The sequence below is a fragment of the Lutra lutra genome, chromosome 7 (genome assembly GCF_902655055.1).
Source record: "Lutra lutra chromosome 7, mLutLut1.2, whole genome shotgun sequence".
Lineage (NCBI taxonomy): Eukaryota > Metazoa > Chordata > Mammalia > Carnivora > Mustelidae > Lutra > Lutra lutra.
The window spans coordinates 31,102,615-31,121,630 of NC_062284.1; the positions used below are offsets into that span (position 1 = coordinate 31,102,615).

General features: G+C 53.6%; 2 protein-coding genes across 26 annotated transcripts in view; one reads left to right on the plus strand and one right to left on the minus strand.

The window, feature by feature from the left end:
* The window catches only part of PML (PML nuclear body scaffold), a 41,057-nt gene extending 36,606 nt beyond the window's left edge, over positions 1-4,451 (minus strand). For 13 of the 22 annotated variants that reach the window (XM_047735517.1, XM_047735506.1, XM_047735512.1 and 10 more), the window contains exons 1-2: positions 4,212-4,448; positions 1,765-2,231 (exon numbers count right to left, since the gene is read on the minus strand). In XM_047735517.1, coding sequence (XP_047591473.1) covers positions 1,765-2,231; positions 4,212-4,340 — 596 coding nt within the window. In that variant the 5' untranslated portion in view covers positions 4,341-4,448. Of the gene's footprint in view, positions 1-1,764; positions 2,232-4,211 lie in introns of all 22 variants that reach the window. The other 9 variants (XM_047735502.1, XM_047735503.1, XM_047735504.1 and 6 more) reach the window with 4 other exon arrangements.
* Positions 4,452-6,369: 1,918 nt separating this feature from the next.
* On the plus strand, positions 6,370-16,389 carry STOML1 (stomatin like 1). 4 transcript variants are annotated; one of them, XM_047735528.1, is made up of 8 exons: positions 8,297-8,389; positions 8,488-8,594; positions 8,726-8,831; positions 9,491-9,640; positions 9,950-10,153; positions 14,158-14,353; positions 14,756-14,968; positions 15,474-16,389. In XM_047735528.1, exons 4-8 carry the CDS (start codon positions 9,560-9,562, stop codon positions 15,665-15,667), a joined length of 888 nt encoding a protein of 295 aa, XP_047591484.1. In that variant the 5' UTR covers positions 8,297-8,389; positions 8,488-8,594; positions 8,726-8,831; positions 9,491-9,559; the 3' UTR covers positions 15,668-16,389. The 4 variants fall into 4 exon arrangements, with proteins under 4 accessions (XP_047591481.1, XP_047591482.1, XP_047591484.1 ...); XM_047735525.1 differs by lacking the exons at positions 8,297-8,389; positions 8,726-8,831 and adding an exon at positions 6,370-6,599; XM_047735526.1 differs by lacking the exons at positions 8,297-8,389; positions 8,726-8,831 and adding an exon at positions 6,370-6,599 and having other exon boundaries at positions 14,759-14,968.
* The last annotated feature ends 2,627 nt before the right edge of the window (positions 16,390-19,016 follow it).

The window sequence follows — 19,016 nt, forward strand, 5'->3', positions numbered from 1 at the left end:
CATGACCTGAGCCAAAGGCAGAGGCTCAACCCACTGAGCCACCCAGAAACCCCAAATATGTAAGTTCTGAAACTGCATCAACTCTAAGAACATAAGAAAAGCAAAAGCACTCCTGAAGAAGAATGGGAATTTGGCCCACGAAATTCCCTATAGCAGTAAGGATTAGCATAGCAATAGTCGGATCATCAGCACAAAACAGGTATTTACAAACATAGTGATTACTTGGGCATTTAGTACAGGATGGAATGGGCATTTGAGATGAAGGCAAGAGTGGATTATCCAATAAAAGTTGAGAGGAACCAGCTTTCCATTGGAGAGAAAAGCAAAGTGAGGACTCCTACTTTATACCAAGAAAAAGAAATTCCATTCAAATTTAACATAAAACCATGAGACTGTTAAAATAGAATATAAGAAAATATTTTTAACATTGGCCTGGGGGAAAAAATATCTTTCCTAGCACGATCAAAGCAGGACACCATGCAGGAAGACATGAGGAATTGGATGCTATAAAATGAAAAATTTAAACACAATGCCTCATAGGAAATGAAATGACCAAGGTCAACAGGGAAAAACTTTGGACTGTTAGTGGCTCTGAAATTAGAGACTAATTTCTTGAAGAAAAAAAAACCAAACAGGCAAAGGAACTAAATAGGCAATTCACAAATGAAGGAAAAAAACAATGGCCAAAAAACAGCAAAAGCCACTAAAGCTTAACAACAAACAAGAAAAATCTAAATTCTAATGTCTGTCTGTCCAGGAATCTGCACGAGAGGCATTCTGGGAGAGCAGGTGGTACAAGTCCAAGCAGAGCCAGAAGCAAGCCACCATCAGTTTTAGGAGGAATGCAGTTCTGAGTGTGTACCCAGTGGGCAAAGAATGTGTTAGCTATGCAGATCTCCTAAGGTGCGCTGCTAAGAATCTTACAGGAGCAATCTCCTTACAGAACCGTTAGAGTTCATGTAGGTAGGCTACCTGTCTGGCTAAAAAGGGGAAATTAGGATTTATAAGACAATATACCCCTACCTGTGCATATATTCATAAAGAAACCCTGGAAACGTTCAAAACTGGTAACAATGGTGAACTGTGGGTAGAGGAGAAGTGGGAGGAATTTAGCAGATGGGGACAGAGTGACATGGAAACTTTGGCCCCTCTCTTTATAAATTGTGTAATTTTTAAAACCATATAAATGTAGTCTCAAAAATGCTGAATTAAAAATCCTGTACTGTTCAATAAAAATAATTTTAAGTGGATTCAATAGTTTGTTTTTTTTCCATATAGATATTCCAAGATGGCAGGTGTTATGGTTTTGACTTTTCAGACAGAAACTAAACTACCTGCATCTCATTGAGAGTCTAACCATATACCCACACTCCCTGGCGGTGACATGGAAAATTCCACTGTAAGACTTTCTAAAGGGCAGTTTAGTAACATGTATCAAAGTGTAAAATTTTCATACCCCTGCACTGCAATAGCATTTCCAAAATTTACCCTGTAGAAATGACTAGGTAAGTGTAAGTAAAGATGATTCTGCGGCATTATTTATTACAGGGGAAACGGTTAACGATTACTAGCCATTTGCATGGGATAACATAAACTGTGGGCATGGCTCCAGATGCTGTCGGTCTGCAGACCACACTCTTGAATTGCAAAACCCTGGAAACTCCTTATCTCACATTTCCAGCCATATGACCCTTTGGATCTCTGCTCCCCGCACCATCTACCCTGCTCTAGGAGTGCCACCCCACCCTGGGCCAGCGGGCTCACCTCGTCAACATAGGGGGGCAGTGGATGGGGTTGGAGCAGAAGATGTTGTTGGACCTGCGCATGCCATCGAGGAACTCCCGCACCGACTGGCCGCGGAGCTCCGCCAGGGGCCGGACCTCGTGCTTGACGAACCACTCGTGCGCCTCGAAGCACTTGGCACAGAGGAGCTTCTCACACTCAAAACACCAGAAGTCTGCGGATTCTTTGCAGCGGTTGCAAACGGCCTGCACATCCACGATCTGCCTGTACACCGACAGGCGCCGCTGCAGACTCTCGAAGAAGACGTTATCCAGCACCAGCGAGTCAGCGCCTAAGGGCCCGGGCAGCTGGCAGATCGGGCACTTCAAGTTTGGCGCCTCCAGGCACCCCGAGCACAGCGTGTGCAGACAAGGCAGCAGCTTGGGGCACTTGGCTTCTACCTGGCACGCCTGGCAGCGCAGGAATTGGAATTCCTCTTCCAGGGCTTGCTGGGGGACCAGAGAGGTTGGGGTGAGCCTGAAATCCAGGAGTCCCCACCCACCAGACCCGCTCCTGAGGCTGGAGGCTGGGAGTGGGACTCCATATTCCATTCCCGGCAGTCATTGGATGATACAAAACCCAGGCTTCCCAGGACCACACTCCCCCACTTAGTTCTTCCTGCTCTCACTCCCCAATGGACTGAGCATCTACTTCCCATAAGGCACAGTACTGGCCCTGAGATCCACGGATGGATAAATCCCTGCCTTCCTGGGACTCCGTGTAGAAAGGAGATCCTTTAAGTGTATCTCATATAGCATCACATAAAGTACGTCCCGTGGTTTGGTGGCTCCTCAGAGAGTTAAACACAGGACTACCATATAATCCAGCAATTTCATTCCTGGATACATTTCCCCAAATAGCTGAAAACAAGTACCCAAACAGATACTTGCACACCCATGTTCATAGCACCGTTAGGCACAAGAGCCAAAAGGTAGAAACAACCCAAGTGTCCATCAAGGGATGACTGGATAAACACAAGGGGTCTACATGTGCAATGGACTATCATTCAGCTTTAAAAAAAGGAAGGTGGGGGTGCTGGCTGGCTCAGTTGGTGGAGCATGTGACTCCTGATCTCCAGCTTGTGAGTTCAAGCCCCACCTTGGGTGTATAGAGGTTACTTAAAAATAAAATCTTTACTGATAAATAAATAAAATGAAAAGGAAGGGCCTTCTCATACATGCTATGAGAATCTTGAAGACATTATGCTAAGCAAAATAAGCCAAACACAAAAGGACAAATATTGCACAGTCCACTTAGATGAAATATCTAGACTAGGCAAATCCACAGCAACAGAAAGTAGTTTGGAGGTTACAAGGACTTGGGACAAGGGAGTAATAATGAGCTACCACCTAAGGAGTACAGTTTCTGTTGAGGGTGATGAAAATACTTCTGGAAACAGATGGTGGTGGGTTACCCAACACTGTGAGATACATGTAATGCCACTGAGATGTACGCTTAAAAACAGTTAAGTTCTCGGGGCGCCTGGCTGGCTCAGTCCGTGGAGCAGGCAACGCTTGATCTCAGGGTTGTAAGTTTGAGACCCACATGGGGAGAGGAGATTCCTTACAAAAAATAAAATCTTTAAAAACATGGTAAGTTTTACGTTATGGATATTTTATAGCAAAAATAAAAAGTGCTTACTATACAGTACCTGGCCCATGAGGAGTGTTCATAATTAAGTAATACTACTCCTAGTTCTAATAATGCAAATTATAAAAATCACTGCAACCTGGTGCTTTCACGAAGGGGAGCCCAAAGGGCCTGGGAGAACATAGAGCAACGGATGTAAGTAGCTCCTCTCAGGGAGGAAGGCAGCTGGGGAGTTTGTCGGAGAGAGGGCTGAGGCAAGTTTCCGCGAGGACCTTGTAAGCGCCTTGCGGGGGTGGACTGAGCATGCAGCGTGCTCCAAGAAAAGGATCCTGGAGATACCCTAGGGGTGAAACCACCACAGGAGCTCTGAGGTCTCAGCCAGGGCACGTCTCTCATCTGGGCCAGTTTTCCACTTTCTGACCTGGGAACTTGGGTTTTGGTTTTCCACACCTGGGACATGCCCCCGGCTCCAGGCCTGCGCAATAGGGCTCCTCCCGCCATTCTCCCTAATCCGTGCACCTTCTCCCGAGGCAGAGGCTTAGGGGGCGGGTCGCCAGAGTGGGCAGACAAGTCCAGTCCCAAGTGTCAGGGACCCTCAGCGTCTTGCCCCCTGTTCGTGGCGAATCCCAGCCGAGAGAGGCTCCCCTAGCTCATCCTGCTGCCCCTTTCTACTCTCACGTACCCTTACTCCAGCCAAGAGGGTCAAGACCCAATACCTGGTTTTCTCTCTGTGTCAGTCTTTAAGGTACTTGGTCAAGTTGCCCTCTCCCTTCCCACCTCTACCCGCACCGTAGCGAATCAACAAAGCCTAAACCCCATCTCCCCAAACCCAGTAGTACCTCCGCGGGGCTGGGGCTGGGCTGATGGCCTTCGGGGACGGACTCCGGGGGAGGCATTGTGGGCGTATGGGGCAGTGCGGGGTCTTGCTGGGGACCCGGAGATCTGGCGGGTGCAGGCTCCTGCTGCATGGATCACAGCACAGTTTCGATTCTCGGTTTTGAGCTTGAGGGGCGGGAAGGGAAGCGGAACGAGAGGCGGGCGCCAGACGCGGTAGTCTCCTTAGCAGGTCCGAAAGGGGCGGTGCCCAGTGAGGGCCCGCCTCCCGAGAGGAAGTGAGACAGAGCGAGGGGCGGTTCTAGGGGCGGAGAGGCCGGCGGTGGGCTTGGAGGACACGCCCAGAGCCGGAGGGAGGATTGGGAGCAGATGTGACGCTCAGCTGACCCGGGGGTAAAGGGAAGGTGGCAGAGCAGAGCAGAAAGGAGGCGGCGGCCGCCCTAGGCTTTGGGCCCCGTAACGGAGATGAGCCGCAGGTGGCTCTACTTTGGAGGAACTCCTGGTCTAATGGAAGAGCAACAGTTACCCAAACAGAGGTTTTCACACAATAGAGGGACTGGCTGGAAAGGAGATCCTCAGCTGGGACTTGAAGGAACTTGGGGTGGGGCGGGGAGAGCTTGGAACAGCACGTGCAAAGGCCTGGAGGTTTGAAACAGGAGAGTCTGTTTAAAAACTAGTTTTCGTTATTTTCATATTTAAGAGGGGACCCATGAGGGGGAACAGGGCTAGGAAATTGGACCAGGTCTGTGGGTGACAGTGAGTTTAGAACCCAGAAACATGACCCAACATGCATGTTGGGACGGTAACTCTGACAACCTAGGACCGTGGCCTGGTCTAGGACAATGGTTGTGAGATGCAGAGGAGGGATCTGAGTCAGAGACGCTGGGAGGACACTGAGTGGGGCTGAGGGGAATAGGACGGTGCCTTGGGTGACAGCTAGAGAGGTTGGTGAGTCTGAGGCAGAGGAGCAGGGAGGGAAGGGGGAGAGCTGGTGAGAGCAGATATGAAGACAGTGAGGGGAGAGCAGGTTAGCTCTTGACCAAAGGAGAAGCATGCCAGCTCCCAGCTGGTGAGGGGAGAAAACACCTCTAGGCAGCTTCACTGGGCCAAAGGCTCTGGCTTCAAAAATCAAACCATCCCAACCACTGTGCTAACTTCTGGTACAATTCTGTGCTCAGTTCCAGCTTGCAGCCGACTAGGAATGGTGATGGAACCCTGCTCCTGTAAAGCTGATCTTCTGGCCTGTGTGGGGAAAGGGAATGGGAGGGAGAGCCAACTTCCCAGGACCCTGTGAGGCCTCAGGGGCCTTACCCTACCCTCCAGCCTCAGGGCTTTAGAATCGGGCCATTGAACTAGGAAAAGCCGAATATGGTGTGCAGCAGCTGCAGAAGGGACCTGGAAGGGTCCCTGTTGGGTCCCTATTGGGTCTGAGGAGGCAGGGCTGGCATGTGGCTGAGACAAGGAAAGCTTTATTGATTTCTTATTAATCACTTTCAAAGAGAGCAACATTTAAAACTCCATGTCGAAAATCATTACTTCTCAGAGTAAATTTACCATTTGCATTTAGATTTTCTCAAGCCATGGAGAGGCAAGTTACCTCTAGGTCAGGTTACCTCTGGATCAAGGGGTGTGCTGTTTCTGGACTTTTGTGATACTCTGGAGGACCTGCTCTGTGCTGTCCCCTCCTTCCTCACTCTGCTGTGCTCCCTGAGGTCTGCACATGAAATTTCTCTTTTTGTGCCAAAGTTCAGGCCCTCCCGCCCCACCTCGACCACAGTGAGGCTGGCTACGAGCTCATTCAACAAATAAAGTGTTGAGATCCATTCTGTGCCAGGCTTGCCGGGCTGTGGGGACCCAAGGAGGAATAATTTGCGGGCTGTGCCCAGGAGAAACCCTGATTCTAGATAAGACATCACACACACTCCCACCCCAGTATGTGACTTTGGAGCGGGAATGCTGAGAAGGCTGGTAGCATTTCCTCGATTCTGGAGGAAATTCGGCTCTGAAATCCCACTCGCAAAGCTCACCTTGCCTTCCAGCTCCTTTTCCAAGGCCAGGCGGGAGCACGACTCCGGCGGGCTCGGTCCTCCCGGCGCAGGGGGCGCTGTGGGACAGCGGGAGCCGCCCTGGCTAGCCACCGCCTCCTGCGCCCGTGGCCAGTGAGACCGGAAGCGGCGGCCGGCAGGGGCGGGCGGGATAGCGGCAGGCTTCTCTGGCCTGGCCCCGCGCGGGGGCGCGGGGCGTGCCCCTGTCAAGAGCCATGCTCGGCAGGTCCGGGTACCGGGCGCTGCCCCTGGGGGACTTTGATCGTTTCCAGCAGTCGAGCTTCGGCTTCCTGGGCTCGCAGAAGGGCTGCTTGTCCCCGGAGCGGGGCGGCGTGGGGCCGGGGGCCGGTGAGTGGCCGCCCAGCACAGCGGACCCGGGGCGGGGACCGGCTGGTACCCTCAGGAGTCAGCCGGTCTGGCGCCCTCGCGCCCTAAGAGGAGGCACCGAGAGTGGCTACGGCGTGGAGAAGGGGCTGGACCAGGCATTGGGATGCTAGCGCTCACCCGCCCTCCCTAGGGCTACTGGGCTGCTGGCCTGGAGCTCTCTCATCTTCTAACAGGCCTCATCCCTTCATTTATCCTCTCGGCTCTTATCAGCCCTTTAAGCCTGGGAAGGGATTTCAAATTCTCATTTTGAAGATGTATTTATTTATTTGAGAGAGAGAGGGCGGGAGGGCGGGCGAAGGGAAAGGGAGAGGGAGAGAATCTCAAGCAGAGGGGACCAGATCTCAGGAACTGAGATCATGACCTGAGCAGAAACCTACAGTCGGCATATTCACCGACTGGGCCACGCAGGAGACCCCTCAAATTCCCATTTTGTCCAGAAAGACCCCAGAGTCTAGGCATGGGAGGTCACCAGAGCTCTAAGGGTGCTTGGCCGCAGAGAAATGGCAAAATCTTGATTCCAGGGGCTACTTCTAGATGCCTGGAGTTTAAGCATCTGCCTATTTCCTGGTGGATATGGGCAGGCCCTTGGCTGCCTGTTGTGTCAGCTTTGGTCATCTCTTGCTCCAGAGCCTTGAGGGATTCCCTTGGCCCCAGGGCCAGATCCCACATAATTCAGTCTGACAGGCAAACCCTGGAGGATTTGGTCTCTCCTGACCCTCCTGTAATGACAGCTGACCCTCTCCAAGGCTTCCTTTCCTGCAGGGGCCACAGGGGTCAGAGCTAGACAGGAAAGCATCCTGGGGTTTGGAGAGCCCAGAGGGCATAGCGTTCCTGGAAGGACTGAGCAAAAGCTCCTGTCTGCTTCCTGCCCAGGCCTTGGGAGGAGAAAGATACCAGAGGATAACTGTGCTAGATTCTGGGGCTCTCAGCTCCATATTCATCGTGGGCTCTTGGTTCTCCAAGGGGCCAGGACTTCTGATCTCAGATGAGCCTCATCTCCCTAGTTCCCACCTCCTACCCGAAGCCACTTCAAGTATTTGATAGTCCTTAGGGCATTAAAAGGGGGCGTGAGTTGTGAGCTAGAGAAGAACATCTTCACCCTCACCTGTGGTTCCCGTTGAGCCATTAATGCTTTTTTTTTTTTTAAAGATTTTATTTATTTATCTGACAGAAATCACAAGTAGTCAGAGAGGCAGGCAGAGAGAGAGGAGGAAGCAGGCTCCCTGCTGAGCAGAGAGCCCGACGCGGGGCTCGATCCCAGGACCCTGAGAACATGACCTGAGCCGAAGGCAGTGGCTCAACCCACTGAGCCACCCAGGCGCCCCGAGCCATTAATGCTTTATCCTAAGCATTAGGATAGCCTAAGGCCTTATCTCCAAGAGGATGAAAGCACACCTCTGGGGCTGATGGTGGAAGAGGAATGTGTTCTACTACCAGCGTTCAGTTCAGTCCAGCACAGTGTTTACAGATGCCTGGGTGTTCCTGGCTCTGTGCCAGGTATGGGAGGCACTATCTATCAGACAAGAGAATTGATCCAGATCCCTGGTGAGGAGAGCATCACATGGATTGGCTTCTCAAATCTAAAGGCTGTTGCCTAGCAGAGACAAGGCCTTGTGGAGGTGGAACTTGAGGCAGATTAGTTTTGACGTGTGGGAGGAGGGAACGTTCTTCACTAGCATCTGGCTAGAGACAGAAATGAGGCAAGGAGGCAACTGAGAGCTCCGAGAAGGGACTAGCTGCTGAAGGGGGAGGTGGGCAAAAGGTGCACTTGACCAACTTCACTCAGCCTGCTGCTGTCCTGCCAGCACTGGTTGGTGTTCCCTGACTGCCTCTGCTCTCTTGTCCCCAGATGCGCCCCAGAGCTGGCCCTCCTACCTCTGCCACGGCCTCATCAGTTTCCTGGGGTTCTTGCTGCTGCTGATCACTTTCCCCATTTCTGGCTGGTTCGCCTTGAAGGTAAGGCTGGCTGGGTCAGACTCCTGGGGATTGGGCCCCACTCTCCATCCTCTGTCCCCTTCCCCTGAATATTACATTATCACATCCCAGTGAAATGGGCTGGTCCGGGATTCTTCATTTGTATCTTTCAGATGAGGAAATAGGCTCAGGCTTGCCCAAAGTCATACTGGGAGCCAGTGAGTGGCAAACAAGCCTTCCCAAACGCCCAAGTTCTGGGGCCTGGATGCTGGCTTTAAGGTGCACACAGATGTCTTTGCCACATCTTCCTTTCTGTGGGTTAGGCTGAAATTTGAACTGAAAACTACTCCACTTGGCCCAGTAGGTAATGAGTAATGGGAATTCAGGCCTGGTTTTTAACAAGGGCTGGTGCAGAGGGGAAAGCTGGAGCTGTACTTAAAGATCATATCTGAGAGCTGCAGTGAAGGTGGAAGCCCAGGCAGGCCGTGCCCTTTCTGTGGCCCTAGGAAACAGTCAACTTTTCTAGAAAGCCTTTGGGTTTGGTGTGGTCTGGAAGGAAGTCTTTAGAAGGTGCTAAATCCTAGTCCTAAAGTTGCCACTGAAACAAACACCGTGTGACCCTGAACAAGTCACTTTGCCTCTCTGGGCCTTCATTTCTCAATTTGGACCTATTTACTTCTAAAGTTGACAAAGCCCTTTGTTTGGCATTGGAGTCATTCAGAACTGCATTCAAATCTTGCCTGTTTCACTCGGGGGCTCTGTGATTTTTGAGCAAATCATTTAACCTCTCAGAGTCTTGGTTTTCTCTTCCAAAAAGATCTAAGGATATCTGACACCGACCAAGGCAAAGGAGAGAGAGGGGAGGGGGGTACCTGGGCAGACGCCGTTGTGAGCCTAGGCCCAGGACTTTCACCCCTCTCTCTCACCCTCGTGAACAGATTGTGCCCACCTATGAGCGGGTGATCGTGTTTCGACTGGGCCGGATCCGCACCCCTCAGGGGCCCGGCATGGTTCTGCTCTTGCCCTTCATTGACTCCTTCCAGCGGGTGGATTTGAGGACACGTGCTTTCAATGTCCCTCCCTGCAAGGTGAGGATCTTCTCGGCTCCCTCAGACAGCGGGAGTGGGGGCTTGTGCAGCATGACTGTGGGAGCCAGTTCCATGGTGTATGAGTAGCCATCAGGGGCAGGGTGGCAGAAGAAACCAGAAAAGCTGAGGATGGAGGCTGGGAGGACATCCTTGCTCAATGTACCTACTGATGTGCACTTGGGGACGTGATTTTCCCTTTGAGGAGCTAGGTACCAGGAGGGCAGGTCAAGCTGGGTGGTCTTGGTGGGCCAGAGCTCCCTGCAGCACCAGCCCCTTGAGTATCTCCTCTTTCATGACCTCCCCCAACAGCTGGCCTCTAAGGATGGGGCTGTGCTGTCCGTGGGGGCTGATGTCCAGTTCCGCATCTGGGATCCGGTACTGTCTGTGATGACTGTGAAGGACCTGAACATGGCCACGCGCATGACGGCCCAGAACGCTATGACCAAGGCCCTGCTCAAGAGGCCTCTGCAGGAGATCCAGACAGAGAAGCTCCAGATCAGCGCTCAGCTCCTGGTAGGCGGCTGTTCACACGGTAGAGGTCAGTGGTGAGCTCCTGGGCCTGGCTTTACCTGCCAGGGCACTTTGAGCAAAGCACCAAATTGCTCTGGGCCTCAGTTTACCATATATTCCAACCTTGGAAGAGCCAGAGGTCTGGGTGGGACCGAGGAACAGAAGACGGGTGCAGAGCATAGTGGTCTTGGGCAAGCTTGTCTTGGAGAGGCACCGGGGCCCTGAGAGGGGTATGGCCTAATCCAGATTCTGGGGCCTTCCCTAACTGCTGTGGTTCTACCCTTCACCACTCTGCAGGCGTTGCCATGACAACACTGGGCCTCGGAGGCGGGCAGTGAGGGTGAAAGGAGTGGGGCCCTCCCAGCACAGTCACCTGGGGAATTCCAGGCTCCACAGGGCAGCATGTGTGCTTGGGGGCTTTGTGTTCCTTGTTCAGAACAGAACAAAGAGACACAAGGGCGTTTGGACCTTTTTCTTGTCTCTCCACGTGTGAGTCATTATCTATACCAGAATTCCCCTCTCATCCCTTCTGTGACAGGATGGGGTGGAAATGTGGCATGTGTCACACGTGGTGGCATATCCCCTGCTCCCCAGGCTCACCTTGGGCTTTCTCCTGTATCCTGGTGGACCCTGAGTGAGGTTTCCCCTTAGTCCCCTTGGCTGTGTTTTCCCCTGGGGACCTGGGGTTTGAGGACCGGAGTGTGGGGGCAGTAATGCCAGTCCTGGAGATCCCAGTCCCTTCTGGAAGTGAACCAGCCCCATGAGGGAAGCTCCCAAGGAGATGCTGCTGTGCTGGGGACGGCGGCTGTCACGTGCAGAGTGTCTTAGGGTCTATGAGTCCTTTTGCTGCCCACGTGTGTCCGCTTCACATTCTGCTACCAGAGGGCTGATATTGTGGTTTTATTTTGGTGGAAGGAAACTAAGGGCTCAGAAGTTATTGGTTCCCCCGCAAGAACCATAGTCAAGGGCAGAGCCGGCCCAGAGCCAGATCACTGGCTATCCCACCCCCCACCCTCAATCCAGTGCTCCGTCTTCTACAGTTGATAACAAATTGATAACAGCTTTTATTTATGAAACCACATTCCATTTTAGCGTACTTTTCAGAGGAGAAAGCTGATCTCGGCCTTATTGCTGTCAGGGGCGGGTGGGGAACGAAACCAGAACACCAGGCGTGTTGTGCAACAAAGCCGAGAGAGGCAGTTTGGGGGAAGTCGGTCCCGCACCAGGATGTTAGTCATTTAGGGCCTGTTTCCCAGACTGGGCTGGCGCCTGGTAGAGTGGGGTCAGTGCCTGTGGTTACAACGACGTCTCAGGAGCACTAGCTTGCCTCCCGGAAGCCCTGGGTCAGGCATACATTTCTCCTTCTCACTCCCCTTTCTGCCTCCTCCCTGGAGGGACTCACACTCTCCAGTCTCCCTTGCTGGACCCTGGTGAGCTGCTCACTCCTCCCCCAGGCCGGTTGCTTGCTTCCATTCACTGCCGCCACACACTACATTCCCCTGCTGCAACCTGGCCTCTTCCTCCTTAGGGGGCAGAACCCCAGGACAGGAACCCTTTTGCTCCTCCGGCATCAGCCCTTGAACCTCCGGGTCTGTGCTGTCCCTCTACTCACCGCAAGCCAAGAGGTGCTTCTTCCTCCGAGGCTCCTCCCTGCGTGGGCAGTGCTCTGGGCTCAGGGCTCAGCTTCTGCTTCTGTTAGTCCTCCCTCCGCTCCTTTCTGCGTGGGCGTGGGCACAGACTCTCTCCACACGCCAGCCCCTGACAGCTCTCCCCTACCTCCGCCACCTCTCCCCCCTGCTCGCCCCATCCTCAGTCTAGGCTTCCTCTAGACTCCTAAGACAGCAGCGTGACCTCCTTCCTGCTAGCTCTCATCACTTCTCGGTCCCACGCTTGCTTCACGTGGGGGGAGCCTCTGACTCTGTGCACCCTCCTTTCTCTCTCTCTCTCTCTCGGATCCTCTGCTCCCTTGGCTTCCATTATTCCACTTCTGCTTTTCCTCCTTCCAGCTCACTCCGCTTACTACTTGCTCTCCTGCCCTTCAGTTTCCAAGGTTCTGCCAACGGCCTCTTCTTCTTGCCTAGGACCTCCCGGGAGGGCTCATCCAGCCAGGCGTCGTGCTGCTTCTGGACACTGATTATGTACAGCCCTCTGCTCCAGCTCCCCTCCTGTGCCCTGGACCCCGTTTATCCAACCGCCTGGTGGACAGTTGCTGTTGCATAGACACTTCAAGCTGAATATGTTAAAAAAAAAAAAAATAGTCCTCTTCCCTCCCCTAGCCATCACTGAGCATGTGTCTGCCTGTGTGCTCGCTCCGGGTAAGCGCCGCGCTCGCGCCGTGCAGGAGCCCGCGGCGCTCACAGGCAGCACTCACAGGCAGCGCTCACAGGCAGCGCTCACAGGCAGCGCTCACAGGCAGCACTCACAGGCAGCGCTCACAGGCAGCGCTCACAGGCAGCACTCACAGGCAGCGCTCACAGGCAGCGCTCACAGGCAGGCGGCCACCGCGCTTCCTGCTTGTTTCCCGGTGTCTCGCTTTAGCTGCGTCTAGTCGACAGAGTTGCGCCCTGTCCGCCGCGTGTCTCGGCTTCATGGCCGCCTCTCCGTCTAACACCGGAGCCGCCTCATTTCTGCCTGCACTTTGAAACGGTGGCCCACGTGGTCTCCACGTCCCCACCCTCAGCCCCCTTCAATCCGGTGTCCACGGAGCAGCCAAGAGGAGCTTCCAACGAGCAGGTCTGTGGTCACCCCCTGCCGAACTCCTCTCGAGGCTCCTTGTGTATCAGAATAAAGCCAAGCGAGCAGGGCCGCCCACCTCAGAGCCCTCCGCTTGTTCCAGTCTCCCAAGCCACACTTGAGGGTCTAGCTAAATGGAACGGTGGTTACTCACACTTCCCCAGACGTTCCAGGTTCTTCTGTCCGGGCTTTTATACATGTGGTTCCCATTGCCTGAAAGAGTCCTTCTTGTGGGGTTCCCGGACCCAACTCCAGTGTGGGGAAGGGGGTTTCCACACACATAGCACCAAGCAATTTTCAGACACCGGTAGGGTATCCCTAGAATTCAACTCACTTTGAACACTGTCTACCAAGAGATAGCGTCAGATCCGGTGGGTTAAAGGCTCAGTCCCACAAGACTGCCCCCCATCCCTTACTAAGATGCCAGTCACAAGCCCCAGGCTGTTACCTGCGCTTCTCACTGACTGGCTCCAGTTGGGGGTTCCAGCCACCTCCCTGGGTCCTTTTGCTAGAGCGGCTCTCAGAACTCCGGGAAGCACATTTACCAGTTTATTAAAGAATGTGATAAAAGCTATGAATCAACAACCAAACAAAGTGAGACACAGGGCAAGGTCTGGGGAAGGGGTATGGAACATTCCTGCCCTCCCCAGGCACCCCACTCTCTGGCGTTCACCAGCCTGGAAGCTCTGGAACCCAGTCCTTCTGGGAATTCTCTGGAGGCTTCTTTGCGTACTGAGGACCAAGTCATCGGTCATCGCTCAGGGTGGGACTGAAGGTTCCAACTCTCCAATCACATAGTTGGTCCTCCTGGCAGCCAGCCCCTGCCCTTGAGTGGGTCCAAAAGTCACCTTTCTTACCTTCGTAGAAGACCCCTTTATCACTCTTCTCACAGGCAATTCCAAAGGTCGTAGGAGCTGAGTCAGGAACAAAGACAAATACGTAGAAGTATATTTTAATCAGTTGAATGATCAAATGGAAACACATATTTCTTTTAGGTCACATCACAGTCTTCCTTCCTGCTGTACTCCTTGGCTGGGGTGACCCCACTCCACCCGGCATCACTGCCCATTCCCTGGGCCTCCAGGGGGTCAGGCCTGGTCCTAGTCACTCACACCAGTTGCCAGCTCCTGGGTTGTATGTACTTGCCCTCTGCCTGTGTTCCTCAGGAGGGAGCCTGGCCCGGAACAGGAGGCGTGGTGCCTCCAGCCTAAAGAAGGTACTCCCAGAATGGCTTGTTGGCTTAATTCCATTTCTCCGCCTACACTCTTTTCCAGCTGGAAATCAACGATGTGACCAGGGCTTGGGGGCTGGAGGTGGACCGGGTAGAACTGGCAGTGGAGGCCGTGCTCCAGCCACCCCAGGACAGCCCAGTGGGGACCAACTTGGACAGCACTCTCCAGCAGCTGGCCCTCCACTTCCTGGGAGGAGGCCTGTCCTCTGTGGCGGGAGGCTTGTCAGCCCCAGGGCCAGGTGAGGAGCTCCAGAAAGAAGGGGAGGTGCTTCTGGGGCGCTCAGCTCAGTGTCCTGCAAGGGCTCAGGGCCTGTTCCCTTAGCTGAGCACGTTCGTGCAGTGCTCACCTGCCCAGCTGCTCAGGCTGTCCCTACTGCTTGAGCCGATGGGAGCTAAGGCGGTGAAGAGAGCTGTCTGAGTGGGTGGAGGCCTTCGGGAGCCTCCGTGGGAGGAGGGGACAGCACCCAGGAGTGAAAGCTGAGGGGCTGCTTCTTAACCAAGGAGGAAGTCAAACTCGGGCTTGAAGGGCCTATGAGAGGGAGCTGCCATGAGAAGTGCAGAGGTCACAGTGAGCCTGACCTTGGGAGCACACTGACTTTCTTCTCTCTGCTTCCTTCCCCAACCCTGTTGGCAACCCCCAGCAGACAGCTTGGAGATGGTGAGTGAAGTCGAGCAGCTTGCCCCTCCTGTTGGTGCTGGGCTAGGCCCAAAGCAGCCCGTGGCGGAGGGACTGCTGACTGCTCTGCAGCCCTTCCTTTCGGAGGCCCTGGTCAGCCAAGTCGGCGCCTGCTACCAGTTCAATGTCGTCCTGCCCAGTGGTGCCCAGAACATCTACTTCCTCGACCTCACTACAGGTGCCACTGCCTTCCCTGCCCTCGCTCGCCTTCCCAGCCAGGTTGCTTGTAGCTGCCCCCTCCCCATGGTCCTTTTTTAAATTTAAATTTAAAAACCTTCTGTTCCCGCCACAGTTTAGAGGGACCCCATAGCAGTCGGGGGCTCAGACAGCACAATCTGGGCGTTTGTCTCCCTGCCTGTCTCTGTGAGAAGGACGCCTTTGACGGTTGCTGCCCGCGCCCCACACACAGTACAGGCCGACTGTGTGCTGAGCACGTGCAATGCGTGACCTCCCTATAACTCACCTCGAGCCTCTATTCGGGGATGATCGTCCCCCCCGTTTCACCAATTTGGAAACTGAGGCCCTGAGTGCTCCTACAGCCAATAAGACTTGAACTCAGGGAATTAGAACCTGAACACCTGACTGTTACTTTCTACTCCTCCCAGTGGGCCATGCTAACCAGACCTTCCCCCTGCTGCATAGCCATCCCCCCACCAGTGCTCAATTTTTCTTTCCCTCCACAGGGCACGGGAGGGTAGGACATGGAGTGCCTGACGGCATCCCTGATGTGGTGGTGGAGATGACCGAGGCGGACCTGCGGGCCCTTCTGTGCAGGGAGCTGCGGCCCCTGGGGGCCTACATGAGTGGGCGGCTAAAGGTGAAGGGTGACCTGGCTGTGGCCATGAAGCTGGAGGCTGTCCTCAGGGCCCTGAAGTAGCGGCTTTGGCTGACTGTCCGTAGCCCAGCTCAGAGTCTGGCGTCAAGCCAGGGAGGCATCTTAGAGGAGAAAGCGGCACTGGTGCCACCCCTTGGATTGTTGAGGCCCTCCTCAGCCAGGAGCCAAGGGATGGAGGCTGGGCCGACACCAGAGCTGGGAGAGACTGTGTCAGGCCGCCTTGTCCTCCTTACCGAGAGTGCTTCTCTGGACAAGCCTTTGCCCATCCTGGTCCCCGGCTGAATGCCCAGCCCCGAGCCGGGTACACAGTGTGATAACAAGAACCAAGCCGGCCCGCTCTGCTGGCGACCTGACTGGAGGGGCGGGGCCCGCAGACATAGCCTGGCTGCATGGATTCGGGCTGGTGTGAGGGAGCCAAGCATGTGGCTCAGGTCCCAGCTCCAGGGTGGGGATCAGAGAGGTTGAGTGGTGGAGAAGGAGGGCAGCCACCAAGAAGAGTCACTTCAGGGCAGGGTTTTGGGGATCGAGCTGGGCCTGCCTTCCCGGTTGTTCTCTAGGCCCAGGCCAGTGGGCAGTGGGGATGGAAAAGCGTGGGGCCTTCTCCACGTCTGGCCCTGCTCCTGAAGATGTCTTGACTCGTCCCCCAGCTCCGTCTTGCATGCCTGACGGGCTGGAGCCCAGGGCAGCATGTAGGAGAGCCCTGCTGTTCTGTGCTTTTTACCAGAGGTTGGCAAACCACCAATAAATGTGCTGTTTACAATGTATTGAAGAGAGGTGGGGGCACGGAGTGGGTTGGGGAGTCCCCGAGGCCATGCCCCTACTGCCACCTGGGCAAGGACCAGGGCTGGGAAGCTGACACACCCTTAATATATGCGCGTGAATCACCCACAGTTCCCCTCCTGCCAAGGGTTTCAGAGACCCTGAGGGAGGTATGGGCTCTTCTGTTCCTCTTTGGGGTAGACAAGTTGGCTAGGAAAGAGGATATGGGTGTGTCAGGGCTGGTCCTGCAAACACCCTCCCGAGGGGCAGGGTGGGGGGGTGAGTCTGATCACATTCAGGAGAGGAGTCAGAGCTGCTGTCAGCTCCCTGGCCTCTCCACTCCCACCCCCCGGGGTCCCTGTTTCTCCACCAGCAGAAGGGAAGGAAACAGAAGGAAGTGGGCCTAGAGGTCAGGCCAGGTCTTTAGCCCTGCGAGCCTGGCCCAGCTTTCTGCTGCTGTGCTCCAGCCCAAACCCCAGGGACCCCAGGGAAGGGGCCTTTTACGTCTTCAGCCCTAAGAAATGAATCTCACTTCCCGGAAAGCCTTGTGAAAAAAGAAACTCAGAGAAATCGGGACCTCCCCTTTGTGAAACAGTCCCCGGCTTGTCCTCTGGCACCAGGCTGTTCCCCTCGGGGCCTCTCTAGCTCCCCTGGCACAGTTTAGTTTTCCCCTTTGTTTCTGTGAGTGCCTGCGTTTTCCCTCCCTTGGGAAATCCTCTTAGCGTGGACTAGGTAGACTTGGGGTTCAGGTTTCAGCTCCCCGGCTCTCCCCATGGAGGGCCAGAGGCCAGCCAGCTGCCCCTGCTCTGCCCTCAGCTGGAGACTGCCTTCCCTGCAGTCCTTCCCGCCCCCACCAGCCACCCTCCCCCCACCCTCCAGGCCTAGTGGGGCGTGGTCCTCCGCCCTCCATGGGGCCCCCTTCCGTGTTGGGGCTGTCACATCCATTCCCCACTATGTGTATCAGCATTCCTTGCATTGGTGCCTGCCCTCCCTACTGGACTGTGAGCTTCATGCCTGAGCGGCTCATCACTTCCTCCCCCCACGGCAGCGGCACCCAGTGTACCGGGAGTTTATGGGAAAGCCCCAGTCTTCCTCATGAAAGCTTAGGAGAAACTGAAACTCAGATTGTCTTTGTGGGTGTGGGAGGATCAACTTAACATTTACAGGAAACCTAATCTCCCGGATGTCTACATAGGAGGGGTGTAAGGCCTGCTGCTCCTTCCCTGTGTTGAGGGGCTCTCATTCCTTGGTGGGGCTGGTGCTTCAGGAAAGGGAGCCCACAGGTTCAAGGGCCCCTGGGCTTTGAGGACTGAGCAGGCCTTGCAGTCTGCTGGGGAAGGCAAGGGACACGGGGTGGGGGGGTAGTGTGTGAGGAGGGAGAGAGAGGGTGTCAGTCAGAGGAGGCTTCTCAGAGGAGGTGATGCCCTTGCAGCCACAGGGCAGGGTGAGGAGAGAAGCAAAGAGATGGGCAAAGCATGCCACAGAGGGGACAGCCCCTGCGAGGACACACCCGGAAGAGGCAGCTGAGCGCCTCTGATTTCAGGAACTGGAACCTGAAGTATGGTGGGGGGGGGGGGGGGCGGCTGTGCGTGGATTTGGGGAGCAGGGGATAGAAACAGTAACGCTCTACCTTATGTGTGTGTACCTACACTGAACTAGACTTGCTTAGTGTGGTTACCACAAGGTAACCTTGTGGATAACGATAAGTAAAATGCTCACATTGACATGTGTAATGTATTATTTTGATATTATTTAAAAAAAATAAGTAAATTTTGAATAGCTGGTACAGTCACGTCATTCAAATTTTTTTTAGATTAAAAAGGCATACTGTGAAAATCATCCCTCATACTCTTGACTCCATCCACATATGTCCCACACCTTCTTCCAAACAGGTATCTGCTGATGTTAGGTTGCTGGTTATTCTTCCAGAAGTTTTTTTTTTTTTTTTTTTTTTTTCCACGCATATATATATACAAGAAAATCCAAATATATATCCTCTGGATTTTTTAAAAATACAAATACATTGCAAATATAATGTTGCTTTATTCACTTAACATTACAACCTTGAGGATCTTTCCATAATAGCACACACAGACTTTCCCCACTGAGTTTTGTAGTTACATAGGGTTCCATTGTTTGGATGTATCATAATTTAACCTGTCTGTATTGATGGACATTTAGATTATTTTGGGGATTTTGCTATTTTAAACAACGTTGCAGTAATGACCTTTAATGTAGGATAAAATTCCAGAAGGGAAATAGCTAGGTTCAAGCATCTGTAATTAAATAAGTATTGTCCAAATGCCCTCTTTAAGGGCTTATTCCAATTTACACTCCCATGATTAGTGATTCAGTGTGCGTTTCCTCACAGCCATGCCAGCACAGGGTGTTATTAAACTTTTGGATTTTTTGATAATCTCATAAGTGAAAAACTGCATCTCAGTGGAGGGTTTTTATTATAATTGTCCAGTTCGTCACTCTTTAACTTGGATTTTCAAAAGCACAGGGTTTTTGCTGTCTTCCTCCAGCTTTTACTTTTTTTTTTTTTTTAAAGTATGCTACAATGATGGGGCGCCTGGGTGGCTCAGTGGGTTAAGCCGCTGCCTTCGGCTCAGGTCATGATCTCAGGGTC